At 50.6% G+C, this 13,921-nt stretch overlaps 2 protein-coding genes across 2 annotated transcripts; both read left to right on the top strand.

Moving 5' to 3' along the window:
- Positions 1 to 6,262: 6,262 nt before the first annotated feature.
- On the top strand, positions 6,263 to 8,612 carry MIND_01004600 (IZH family channel protein; the record flags this gene model as incomplete). The annotated part of the gene is made up of 5 exons (XM_037366645.1): positions 6,263 to 7,167; positions 7,213 to 7,466; positions 7,519 to 8,253; positions 8,303 to 8,443; positions 8,491 to 8,612. 5 exons carry the CDS (start codon positions 6,263 to 6,265, stop codon positions 8,610 to 8,612), a joined length of 2,157 nt encoding a protein of 718 aa, XP_037216039.1.
- A 3,454-nt stretch (positions 8,613 to 12,066) lies between these two features.
- MIND_01004500 (uncharacterized protein) lies at positions 12,067 to 13,510 on the top strand (the record flags this gene model as incomplete). Its single annotated transcript, XM_037366644.1, has 8 exons — positions 12,067 to 12,159; positions 12,207 to 12,273; positions 12,321 to 12,720; positions 12,768 to 12,860; positions 12,908 to 13,103; positions 13,150 to 13,214; positions 13,262 to 13,427; positions 13,481 to 13,510. 8 exons carry the CDS (start codon positions 12,067 to 12,069, stop codon positions 13,508 to 13,510), a joined length of 1,110 nt encoding a protein of 369 aa, XP_037216038.1.
- Positions 13,511 to 13,921: the final 411 nt, after the last annotated feature.

The following is a 13,921-nucleotide window of genomic DNA, read 5'->3' as shown; positions in this document are numbered from 1 at the left end:
GTTGTTTAACACATCCTCAGGGTCGTCTGTATGAAATTCTTTCGATTGACTGCTTTACTGTAATTATGCCCCTGTTCGGTGCAATCGAGTTCTGCATATCCATGGTAATCGTCTTAAATACAGCTGCCTGTGAAGTATCAGACTATTTTCTTCCCTTTTCAATGTCTGCTCAGTCCTTCGGAGGCGTCTACCGCAAGGAAGCGTCGTACGTGGACTTGTTCCTCCAACACATCAAGGCGGATTTGCTGCGGGCCTATTTCGCTAGCTGCTCGACAACTAAGCTCTTTCACATGAGCCTATTTTCAGCTCGTGTCAACCTGGCAATCTGTCATTATCTTGCATGGGCGGCCCCGGAACTGACAGCTTTCGTTCAAAAAAAGAGATGTGAGTACTCATCGTGCTTGTGTCTGTACACTCTGATGCTCGGTTGACAGTCGGTCCGGATTCCTTCGCCGCACTTTTCACACTCGAAATTTGGCTGAATATCATAAGCTACTTGGATATCTTATCGTTGGATGCAATAATGAAGGCTGGTATGTCTATTAGGTTGCTCTCGCGATTCGATTTTATTCCCTCGCAGACCGTTGGTTGAAAGCTTTAGCGTTCGAGGACATCGACTCTAAGACGGCGGATGCATTTGAACGATTCGATATCCCCTTGGCGGAGTTTCGCTTTGGGCTGGTAATGACGGAGGCAATACTGGGAGGGCGAGCTGCTCTGCGGATGATGTATCCGATGAAGGGCGCTGTTCTGTTCGAGGGGCTGGATCATTTGGACATATATGTGGACAAGTGCGCAGCCGAAAATTTTGTGCGTTATTGCGAGGTGGCCCTCAAGTATCATGTGGTGATTTACCGCGCTTAGGCTTGAAGCCTCGATACTGACACTTGTCATAGGATAACACATCTTCTACCTTGGTGGGCGGTCCTGTCGTCGAAACATGGATTTTGCGCCGGCGCAATAGACCTGACGAATGGCTGAAGATCTATGTCCACCTCTGCAAGAAAGAAGCCGCTCGGGCTGCCCTTTTCCGCTCGCCGTTGACTTGTCACTTTGTTCACTACGATGGCCATGTTCTGGTGATGCCTCATTGGGAACTGCTGCGAGAGGCGAACTACGCTCGTCAATATCGCTAGCTCCCGCGCTTCACTTGCTAATGCAGCCACTCTTGTCGCCGAGGCCAGTAGTGATGGATTTCGGGTGGTCCTCCTCTCCGGCGTCTATCGAACGCAGCCCTCCACTTTCGCCTTACAATCGACTGCTGGACCCTCCACTAAAGAGTTCGAATACCTCGATCAAGTGTGGAGAGTTACTACACGTACTTCTTTGTCGGAAGTTGTTTGGAAATTGTCAGAGCCGCGCACGAACTGGCCCAATACCGGGACTCGATTCTTCTTTGTCAAACAGTTGAATGATGTGGACTTGGCTATGGTAGGACAGTCGTGCGAGGAGTTCGACATGTTCATTGAGCGACATAGCGAATAAGACCTTATACATATAGTGCTTGTTGGGTATATCAAATAATAGATTGCGGTCTTATCGACTGCGAAACCACTCTACTAGGTCTGCCTCTTCGTCTGAGATGGTTGCACAAAATCGCTGTACGATCGCGAGCGGCTCGATGACATCCTGATATCCGCCAGAAAAAGCAGCGATCTCGTTGAAGACGCTACGAAACGCTAAAAGTTGTCGGCAAATCCTAGCTTTACTGAGTGCCTGTTAAATCTTGTCTTACGCTGCTCACCTTTTACTGTCTGTTCTCTGCAGCATCCACATCATCTTCAGGGGGTATAACCATAACGCGAAGCATGGGGTACACGCGTTGCGGGTCCTTAGGGAGCGGCCCCAGCACGGGATAGACCTGTAACCCGCCATTCTTCATTCCCGCTCGCTCTGTCTCGGCCTCCATCGTTCCGCGCACGCGCAGATAAAACGCCCAGGGAATTATCACAGGTATGGCGATCGGGTACAAGTCTTCATCCAGTAACACTTCCATATCGTTGACAGTGTTGAAATATCGAGGAGTTACCCAACCCGACAAACGGGCGCAGTTGGCAAGAAATGGCACTCTCGTAAGACGGTCTCCGAAAGTGTGCCGGCTGTCGGTCACTTGGCGCGCTGGCGCGTTAAACAGCATGGGTTTATTAAATCTGTCTGCTAGTCAGTCGACTGTTGATGCTAGCGTAGACTCAACAAGTGGATATCCATGATCTGGAAGCGTTTCAGTTTAGAGTGTGCAGTTAACGGTTGATATACTCCATCTGGGTGGCGCACTGTTGGGAAAAGCGGTAACTGCAGCTCTAACGCAAGAGGCACCAACGCTGCATATCGGAGGAAGACTTCGCCTGTATCTAGGTAAGATGCGGGGAGTGCGCGATTCCGTCGACTCTCTGAAGAGGGCGGGTCGGATAATACAAAGAAATATCCAGCTCGCAGTCTCTGTCGCGCTGTCTCTAGGCTATCGTGGTATATCCGGTTGCGGTAATGTCGAAATTTTGCCAGTCGTCCTCCTGGAGATAGAATGTTCGCTCCGTATAAACGGTTTAGCTGCTCGTGGCGTGAAATGTACTGCGAAGCCCTGGGACATTGTAAGAGGGTGTTGTGATGATGGAACGCATTACTTGAACAGACAACCCGACCAGCCTGTAGACAATAAATCCTCCTTAACAGACGCTGTAATGGCTCCTACGTTGTGTCGTATAGATCAGTCGTGAAATCTATTCTGGACTGGTTAATCATCGCAGGTGTAAATCGGATGGCTGAGACTGCTCATCGTGTTAACAGGAGTATGTGAAGCAGTGGTGCCGTCCTACCTTCAATGCTGCGTGCTGCGCGTGGAGAACAGTGAAGATTTTCGTCGTTCCAAGCCATAGCGAACGGATCGAACAGTTGTTGGTAAATCCACGTGGCAATGTCGGTATGGGATACGAAATAGATGTCCACCCGAGGCCCGTAGTCGCTGACGAGAGAAATGGTGTTGACCCCCCGCCAAACTCGTACTACTTTCTGCGTATTTTGCTTGTACGCGGTGAAGACTCTTCGTAGCCGAATTTCGTTAGTCACCCGCCGGGAACTGGTGAATACAAGCTGCAGCGTATGCTGGTTCCATGTGGATGCCCATTCAGGTCCGGGATAATCGTTGCCCAGCAGCGCAGTGAGCACACATGGCCCTGTAGCCCAGATATCTGTCCAATCGAGGCCCAGAAGCACGTTGTCCGTGACTATGCTGAATACTCTTCGAAAACTGTCCGTCGTGTTAGCGATCCGTCTAAACGTTGGTCGCAACTCATCCATAATGAGGAGCCCTTCTACTATGCTGACGGTGTCGATGGTGCTTTGAGTGCCATCCTTCTGGGTTATTGTCCAGATGTTGTCGAATTGGTCGAAAAGACAGTAATGCCATGTGCATAGCCGCTGCGTTTTGCGTCAGTAACCAACGCTCGTTGGATTGTATCCTGTTGGTCATCAGCAAACAGTCGGTTACGTTGCTCTTCTCACCAAGTGTCTATCGTCAGCTCTTGGTCGTGCTTTAACAGTCGCCGTGCTGTTTCGTAGGGAAGCAGTGGCCAATGATGCGGCATGATCTGCGATATCTGCACTTCGCTGCTGACAGGCAGTCGGCTTATAGCGAGCTGAAGGAGTGTAGGTATCGCATTCTGTGTGTTTTGGAACCTGGGTGTTGGGATGAAAGGAGTTTCTTGTAAACGGCATGCGCGGTCGAGAGTGGCCCAATCTAATTGTTTAATGGTCAGAGCCACAGAAGTGCCAGAAAAGTCTGACCCGTCTGACCCACTAGTTTCCAACACTCTGAGCGTATATTGGTTTCTTCAGCTTGGTTCGACATAACCTGTGGTCATCAGGGGTAATCCGACACATAATGGAGTCGTTCGCACCTTATCGAAGGCCCTGATTTGAAAAACCGCGATCTCTCCCGCTGGCGATCTCATCACTCATCGCTTGGGTAGGTGCTCGACCGTGTAGTCGTCGTTACATGTCATAGACAATTGGTATGCCTTCATGGTAAGAGTATGGTGACCGAGCGTGACACTGCCCTCGGTCTTACTGATGATGCTCCGCTTGATCCGCTGCATCCGACATAATAGATTTTGACTAATCCTAATGGAACACTGTATTGATCTTCGCGTCATCCAAAGTCCTCCACCACGTACCGCTCATCCTTTCTGAGCTGAATCTGGGGACAACCCAGCAATACTCACCTTCTAATGTCTGCAGTTGCACGACATCCGTGCCCACGCGCTCGCCCTGTCGCCTGTCAACGACATATGGTCGTTGGTCTCCTGAACTTTCAAAATATCCTTCGTCCCTGACATGCCTGCGCGTCGGGCGACGTCGATGACTACGGTGGTAGTCCGGTAGTCATAAATCAACACCACCTCCTCGCCCTGTGCCTCTGCCATGACGCCTTCTCGTGTTTCTTTTGGTATGGCGGCGAGGTCGAATTCGATGACTCGTCGTATGAGCGCCCGAACTCCAGCAGTTAGTCCCATCTTCTGTGCGTCTACAGAAGCCGTCAGTACACCACCCATTACTAACCGACACCTCACGTAGCCTGTTTTGTGCTCTGGCCTTGCACTCTTGCCGATGTTCTAACCATCCTTCTCTCTGACATCCTCTACTGCAATAAAAGGTCGATTTGCAACCCCCGCATCTCTTAAGTCCACGCCCTTCCGCGATACGCCCACACTAACAGCAACATTCGTTATCCATAGACCCTTGCAATTACTCACTTACCGTTGCACACATCTTGCTTCGAACCAATCCTAGGGTTAGTTGATACTTAACCGAGCGTGCACCTATTTCTTCCCACAGTCCCTGCCATTCGTAAGTGCTCTCTGTGGTTTTGAAGACCTCGAAGTCGATCATCGGCCTGATCTTGCTTATCCGCTTCGTCAAAGCCTCTACCACTCTAGGATCCCACATCGCTAACCGCACTCCATCAAACATCACGGCTCGAAACAATTCCAACATTCCCGTTCGCTTCGTTCCTCTGCTCTCTTCAAGTAACTTGGCGGCACTTTCAATCATTCCTCCTTCTATGGCGGTTGCCCATGCTTGAGCTCCAGTCCCGTACGCCATGCGGTAAACCAACTTCAAAATGTCTGCACCGAGTTGCGTCCGCTGGGAAGCTGCTACCCGCTTGACGACTAGTTCGAGTACGCGGACAGTCTCCATCAACGCCCCTCGTTTTGTCCACGCATGCCGCAGACTCGATGATTCCATCGCTCTGTCGCAAGCAATCCAGAAAAGCGTCGTCGCCAGAACATGGAAGGGAGAGTCGGCTTGATTCCAATCAATTGTTGCAGTCTGCATACTCGCTACAGTCATATCCGCCACATCGCTCGCTTTCGGTCCACAGCCTTCAACTATTTCGGTTATCTGCGCTTTTGGTACATCATCCATCGACAGCAACAGATGGTACACTGTGCCGAGAGCGAAACGCGTTGTCTGTTTGCGTCGATTATTCGGCTGACAGCAGCGTTTCCAGTTGGCAAGTAGCATTTGAACACAGCCGTTCGTTGAAACGACCGCCTTTTTGATACTATCCCCAGCGGTAAAATGACACATTGCTGTGAGACACGCTATTGCAGCTTCGCTGATTTCCGATCCTATGACAACTTGGGCATTGTGCAGCGAGAAGAGCTCCAACCATCGATAGATCTTTGGCCAGAGCGGTGCTAACCAGGCTTGAGGCTCTGTGGTAAGTTGCATATTCACAAGAGCCATCATTATCCACCAAGCCATATCTAGACACGACCCGTACTGCTCCGCTGTCTGTTCTTCGACGGATAATCGTCCGTCGTCCAACAGCGCCATTGTCAATGGAAGCCTCTGTGCCCATGTCACATTGGAAAATTTACGTTTACCGTACAGTTCCTCCCCATCAGCCCACTTGGACTGCCGATTCAATGCACGAGTAGCGGCTGCCTGACCTCTGCGTTAGCAACGAAACCTGTGTGCCTGCTACTAACCTTTGAGCTCATACTCAAGCCACGCAAGCAACGCTGCAGTTGGGACGCATGGCGGTTAGACATAGACAAGGTTTAGGAGCCCCTATTGCAAATACTTTATTGCGTCGTTGTCATGTGATACATAAATTCAAGTACTCGTGTTTGCCATTTATTGGCCTTATACCCAAGTACAAAAAAAAAGAGTCGTCACGTGCAATGATGCATCTATCATGTGAAAATTACTCGATTGATTTTGCTCCACGGACCACCACCACTCTTGCCGAACGTCAACTATGTCGACTGAGAGCATTGCAACTATGCGGCCTCGACTCAATCGTCGTCGCATGTCGGCTCCTCCGCCGCGGCCAAGTCCAACCAGACTTCCCCAATGCCGGCCACTTTCCCTCTCCCTCGAAGCTTTGGACTTGTGTTCAGCTTCACCGGCTCAAATCCTCGCATCGTTGCGCCTCCTCATTCTTTCCTGTCTTGCGGAACTTGAAAGACGTTTGGCTGGAATGGAGAAGGCAGGCACTGCGTTAGAGATGCTTCGGTCCATCCAAGCAGAAGTACGTTCACACCTGCCTGACGTTGACCTCGGTCTTGCAGCGCGGTTGCCAGACCTAGATGACCTCAAATCGCATTTACCTGATATCGACAAGCTCAAGTCACTCATTTCGGGGCTTGACTTTTCCACCCCACTTTCCTATGTTCCTACACTCTCGCAGCACCTCCGTCATCTGCACGACCACATTGCAGACACATTCGACTTTGAATTCACCCGCCCACACTTTGACTTTGAGTTCCGTCGGCCCAAATTCGATTTCGAGCTCCGTAAACCGTCTTTCGAATTCAGCCGCCCGTCATTCGACTTTGAATTCACCGACCTCAGATTCGACCTTCCCATTCTGGCGGACCTCGCAGACGTTCTTGACGCCTTCCGTGCCGACGTTGACGCGTTTTTGGCGGATATTCCGCAACTACCCTCTTTTCCCACCTCCCTCTCCTTCCCGTCACTCCCCACAAGCCTTTCTCGAGCATCATCATCAACTGTCTCGTCTCCACTACCCGAGAGTTCCGACGAGGAGAAGAGTGATATCGCTCGTGCGCTTGCCCTCTCTGCACATGGTCGCAACTTGATCGGCTACGACGATTTGCCAGTTGCTTGGCGCAACAATCCTTTCGTACAAGGCGGATACAGGTATGCAACTTGTCTCGTCGGTTTCATTCCAATCTAATTGGATAGATTCATTCCACTCTCCAAATGGCCCAACCTGGTCACATCTGTGTTCTGTTTTCATAACGAGACACTCAACATCCACACACACTTCATTCCATTGCTACTATGGAGCTCAGCGTTTGCTGGAATGTGGGTGGCTCCTGGGTGGAGCTCTACGTTGGATCGCATCATCTCCTCCATTGCTAGTATCTTGGCACCGCTTGTGTGGCTGTTTCCCAAGTGGTCAACGAGCGACATTGCGCGCTACACGCCGTTCTCAGGTACTTAGTGTCCATCTTCTGATGCATTAGTGTCTAAGTAACTTGTTCACAGCCTATACCGCATCGATATCTTCCCAGTCCCTCCCATTCTCTTATTTCTCTTCGCCGTATCCACCAATATCGCCGCAAACACCGCCTGACCCTTCTGAGAACCTCTTCACCCTTTTCGCGCTTGCTTGTCTCGCGTGTAGTGTGTTATGGCATACTATGGCCGGATGTGCGCGCCGAGGACCGATGGAGACTTGTGCCCGAATTGACTATGTCGGCATTGGCTGGCTGACGGCGACATCCATCGCGACTGTTGTTCATTACGGGTATGCCTGTGCTGAAGCTGCTGTCGAGGCGACACCGTTGGGCCACAAAGTTCTTCACCCCGCGGAGGTTTTGCAACAAATCCAGGCTCACGTGACATCACACCGGTCTGCCATGCCAGCTCCGACTTCGATTGCCTGGGCATCGCAGATTGAAGAGTCTTTGCCTGAGGTGCTGGTGTCTGGGCTTTCATCTGGTCTGTCAGTATTCTCCTCGGTCTTCTCTGCGATATACGGCGCGACGTTGGGCCAAGCGGAGTTTTTGTTGGCTTACCACCCGTTCGGCGCAGCGTGTCTCCTGCTTTGCTTCGTTTGCGGAGTCTCCGGCAATATCTTGCCGTTCTCCGAGTGGTTTAACAGGGTCGAGAACAGACTGTGGCGGATCGGGTTCTTTGTCGGTATTTCGTGCTCGGCGTTGGCACCACTTGCAGGCATTGCTGCGTTGCAAGGGCTGGATGCTACGTTGACCTTCATGGGTAGGGTTGTCGCTCAAGTATAGCGCGCAACTGACGAATTTTTTCTCAGCTCCCGTTGCACCGTCGCTCCTCTTCTACATTGTCGGTCTTGTCGTCTACGCCACGCAGTTCCCCGAATGTCTGCTCGGGCCGGATGGAAGCCGGGGGAAGAACAAGGTCGTCCGGTTCTTGGTCGACCGTTGTGGAGCAGGTAAAAAGAGACTCTGTTGAGACAACTCTTCTGACCCTCGCAACCAGGCTCGCATGCGATTTGGCATGTCTTTATTGTGTTTGCGATACGTGCACATAGAGACGGAATTAGAGAGATGCGGCGGGCAGCAGCGGAAGGAGGGTGTGCTGCTGGCGTGGCTGGGTGGTAGTGGTATCTTATTTTTCTGTGTATAATGTAGTTTATGGCCTTGTAGACCACGTAAGGGTAATGTTCAATCAAGAGCAATGTGTTTGACTGTCTGATTAGTTATTGAGGGCTACTACTTTTTAACCTGATTTTACTGATTGATTTTGATTATTGACACCTCAAGGTCTCTTACCAAGTACTAGTCGCATTGCTTGCTCCCTGTCTTGGAAATCCCGACGAACGGATGGTTCCGCATCAAAAGGTCGTGTTGCCGACACGAAAACCACAGACAGCATATTTCTTCGGGTTAGGTGGGGCATTGACCGCTGGATTCTGCTGGTTACGCCTATATTTTGATCATGTCGTTGTTCCGTTTAACTAATATCACAAGTCCTCCTGTCCTCAATCCACAACCTTCCGCAACGCACTAGATGCGAAACCCTACGCAACACGAGCTCATGCCCCCGTGGCAAAGAGGTCCGGCCCGGCAGCCTAATAAAAAGGACAACGGTGCATATAGCGACCATTAGAGGCGACGTCATAGCAAGTTTGAGGGCCGGCGCCTGCAAAACGTTAGGTAGTGTCCATCTCGACTTCAAATTCCTCCAGAGCTTACCAAAATTTGGAGTAGGTCACTGCCCACCATACCGATGCCATGGAACACACGCAGACGTCGTAGCTAGTCATGTGGCGTTCGTGCCCAACATATCTTGGCGGATTTCATCGAAAAAACAGGTCTTACATGACCAAAGGATACCTGCAAGCTGCTTGCAGCAAGCAGGCTGCCTGTTTTCATCTCGTCCGACTCGAGAGTCACGTGCAAGCAGGTAGGACTTGGCCCACCTCCCGTTCATGTTGGCACCGCATTCCCCGACTGGCACAACCCCGATCGCTATGCAGCGTAGTCAGGTAGGCAGTAGAGGACTGGGTGCGCCAACTATCAGGGGGCTCTCGTCGAAGTTGTTGGGCCTATGGTGAAATGAGACTCTCAGTCTGCGCTGCCCAGGCTTGATGATTGGCCGCTCCTAGGATATGAGAACAGCAATGGAGTTGGGTTTGGGTTTAAATGTGTTTCCTCGTCTGAAACGAGACCGCGGATGTTTGGCGGCTATACTCGGGTGTAAGAGGGTTTGTGTCGCAATCCAATTAATCCCACATGATGCGGAAATCGAAGATTCGAACCACACTTTCTGTTTACCCTGGCTTCACCGTTTATGATCATGATCATATCGAAAGCAAGTATTCAACGCTCGCGCCTGAAACACGGTTGACGTATCCACAGCGATATCGACATTGAGCGTTGATACTTCAAATCAGAAATTAGACACAAAATAGAGAGCAAGAAAAAGAAATGAGCTCTACCTTCTTCTCAGGCTGGTTCTGCCTCTCCGCCCTGTAGTTCCATCAGCTCGCCATCTTCGTTCTTTGGTGAAGTTGTTCAAGTCTCAAGAGATTAGCTACCTCAGGGATTCACAGGTGCTAATTTTTTGCTGAAGGTTTTCCGATAACATTGAGTTGTCTCCACTGCAACGGGAAGCCATCTGTCTCTCCTCGCACCACACCGTCGCCATTATAGCGGTCGTTGCCAATCCGCCCCACTGGCAGGCTTGACCTCGATCGCGCTCAGCCTTGGAGACTGACCCGCTGGTGTACCAGGCTATCGAACCATAATAGGTTTACAGCACGAATCCCGAAAATTCACATGAACCGAGACAACGTCAAGTGTTGGCTAGACGTAAGCAATGCTCCCAGTGCGCAAGGTCGTCCCGAAGGTCGCTCCATAACTACATTCCGATAAGCATTAAGCACGAAGAACACGAAGACTCGCCTCTTCAGCTAACCGATCGTCTTGGAGGGTTTTCAGCATATCTTCTTCATTATATCCAGGGTAGCGTTCCCTTAGATCGTCGACTTCGTGTCGTATTCGCTGCGCGATGAAGTACAACCGGTGACATGCATGATGACTACACGCAATCAGAAGACCGTGAAAAATTAGGTGATTTGCCCACTATTGAGAGGCTTGCTTAGCACAACGCTCCCCAACGACGAGACGGAAGCCGGGTGGGTAAAGCATCTTTTGCGCTTCCGTCCGCTTTTCCAGATCTACAGCCGTACCTGTGTTATATTGCTGGCCGGTTTCTTGCAAATCCTGAAGAACAAAACAATCAAAATACGGTCCAAACTAGTAGCATGAAACAGCCCACATAGAAGGTCTGGGGGTCGTAGAAACCCTTCGCAGTCGATAAAATCGACATTCCCATATACGAGGTGCGGCAACCGTACCTACCAGCCGTGTAACAAACATCACAATCACGGTCATGGGACGTTTCTCGTGGGCCAGCGAGATGGGGGCGTTTGTCTAATGTGTATTTGAACGGCGCAAGCCAAAACGTGCCGGCCAAAGATGTGGTGAAGGTGCTGATACGGGCGTGGAGTGCATCTTTTGCGTTTCGGAAATCGTTGACTATGAACCAAGTTGAATATAAAAGGAGCATGTGGTGAGGGGGACGAACAAGCCGCATCGGTCACTGGGAGGGTTGATTTGAATTCAAGCTTGACGATCCCAGTCAAAAACTGCTTTACAGCAGGCAGCAGGTTCGGCCCAGGAGCTTCGTCGTCATCCTCGTCATGCGTGTCTTCTGTCCCGCTTGGGTGTTGGACATCGTCGACCGCGAAGGATCCCGAGTTGTCGTTTGAGTCAGCGTCAGACTCTGGCGCAATAAAATTCTCGCTTTCCGAACCACCATTATCTTGCGTGCCTTCGTCGTCTCCAAGTTCTGAGCTCTGGGAGTGTTCAAGTTCATCAAGATTTGTTCTATCTGAAGGCTCCAAGCTCAGTCCTGCCTGCTTTCGCTGTCGCTGTCGAGTATAGCTGTCGATGTTCTCTTGTCTGCGAACTTGCCGAGTCGTTCTTGGAGATGCAGGAGAAGGAGATTTGGACACTAGACTGGAATCAGAACCTACACTCAAACATGCTGGTGAAACATGCATCGTAAATCATCCACCTCCGTCTGAGAAATTCTATGCTCCTCTGGTGTGGAGTATCCATCCTCCTCCTCCTCAGCTAATGAGTGCTGGCTTGTGCCAGTCTCGTTGTCTTGCTCACTGGTAGTGTTATCCTCAAACAGCTCGCTTGGGTTGTGGGTGATCTCGGCTCGACGTCGTTTCGCTTGTGGCCCTTGGCTTTCCGGCTCTGGTGAGCTTGAATCGACCCTCAAGCGCTTTGCGGGTTTTCTCGTTCTCTTGGAAGGAGACTCAGACATAGTTTCGTCTAAATCATCTGGTGTTTGTCGCATGGGCTCCTTCCTGACAGGAAGAAAGTCGTCGGCTTCAGGAGAGCTGGAATGGACCCTCCTCGGAGGCATGTTTTAAGTTAAAAACGATCGCTGTCGTGGTGGTGGGATGTTAAGATAGGACGCGTGTGTCATCAGGATCACTAGCCGCTCACGCGTGACATAACGGTCATGTGATCATTGATGTCTGATTCTCAGCAACCACCCGTCCTGAAAGCATCTGTCCACGATCTGCGATACTTCTCTACCCTGCTGCGAGGCGTCAACTTTGTCAATGTCACTACGCCCAAACTGAACCGCCTTCACTATTAACCTCCTTTCAGCGTGCCACGGTCACAATTACCCAGACGGGCTTCGTTGTTGTCGTTGAAGAGGCGCGAACATTGCTCGGTGCGGGTACAAAGCTAGCGAGAACGCTCTGCTGACCTAATTTACAGCTACGGCGTATATATTCTCCGAGATTTTTGACGAATACACATACAACTCAGATTCAACTGAGCAAACTGTGGCACACTCTCAAGGCTCTGACGGCGACGAAAGCCAGAAGCTTGAGGAGAATGCTGCCTTCGAAATATCACTTAACACGCTGATTGAATGCCTCAATATCTTTGGAACGGCCGGAAACAACAGTACAGCCAAGCAGGGCCGCTTTACACAGTGGAAGCAAGATGGGGGCTCGGATGATGAGGTCGATGCTGACGAAGACGACAACGCGCGTGGAAAAGACAGAAGACGCTCGACTGCCAAAGGTATTGACCAGTATTTTGGTGGGTCAGGGAAGGGAACTGGCATGCGGATGAGCTACCCAGGATCTGGCTATCCCTTAACGCTTCTAATGTGGGTATGATTTTACTGGTTTCTTCTTCTCGTGACAATCGTTATAGAATGGAAGACTCAGCGGGCCCAACTACAACCTGTGAACTAACAACATACGAAGCCGAACCTCATCTTGAGTTGCCTTTCGTGGCTGAACGCACGTTGGTTGAGGAAACTCAGAGTTTGAAGTAAGACTGACTGTTATCAGGGTACTTAAAATCATTCTCAAGTCCTCCTGGCTCCGCGATGCCCTTTCCGAGATCGACTCTTCATGCGAGAAACTCACCTTCATCGGCAACCCACCACCAGATACGGCTGTCAACGGGAGACAACGGGCACCCTTACGTACTTCGATTGCGCCGCTACTGCGTATTCAAGCGTCAGGAACCTTTGGCAGTACCGAGGTGAGGACAAGCAACTGTGCTCGTCCGCTATAAACTGTGTCGATAGATGGAATATCCCAACGACCGAGAGGTGTTGGAGTCCTTTGAATGCATTCAGCCTGTGCGCTTCAGGTTGGTAACAGTTTTCCAAGCCCGTTGCCATTTTCTGACACTCCCAGTTACCGTGTGGCGCATATAAACCGAACACTTCGTGCCTTGCAGAGCTCCAGTAAAACCTCTCTCAGGATAGACGATGAAGGTCTGCTCAGCCTACAATTTCTCATGCCCGCGCCACGCAAACCGAACAAACCGGATGGTAGCTCTGATGGGTTCATTGAGTTTCGAGTCAGTTTTTGCAATTCTTGACCACTGGGTGTCTTTATTGATTCTATTTCAAGTGTTTGCCGCTGGACGATGAAGTCCACTAGATTGTAGTCGTGTAGCAACAACGCTCGGTTGGCGCCGACACCCAATCAGAGAGCGAGAAGAACAATTGATGTGATCACCCAGATGACATGTGATCTACGCAGGTTCATCTCCAACTTACTGTTTGCTTCCGTATAGGACGACAAGTTTACAACTCGATATCGATAACCAGTGAACTCGGAAACTCTTTCCGACGTATCAGCAAAGTACCAGGCTCGATAGCTCATGCAATGGAGACATTAATCCCCTTAATATAAGCCAACACCGACAAACATTGCACAGACCAAAAGGAGGAGGGTCCCCTGAGTGTCGTCGCTAAACTATCTACTATAGAGTTCTCACTGATATCTTTGCTCATGGACGTTATAGTTGCTATGTTCGAGGCTTCTCTCGCACCTCCATGTCAGTCGTTG

The sequence above is a fragment of the Mycena indigotica genome (assembly GCF_014461135.1).
Source record: "Mycena indigotica strain 171206Taipei chromosome Unknown Mind.scaff0009, whole genome shotgun sequence".
NCBI classification, from domain to species: domain Eukaryota; kingdom Fungi; phylum Basidiomycota; class Agaricomycetes; order Agaricales; family Mycenaceae; genus Mycena; species Mycena indigotica.
This window is presented reverse-complemented; position numbering and strand designations above follow the sequence as displayed.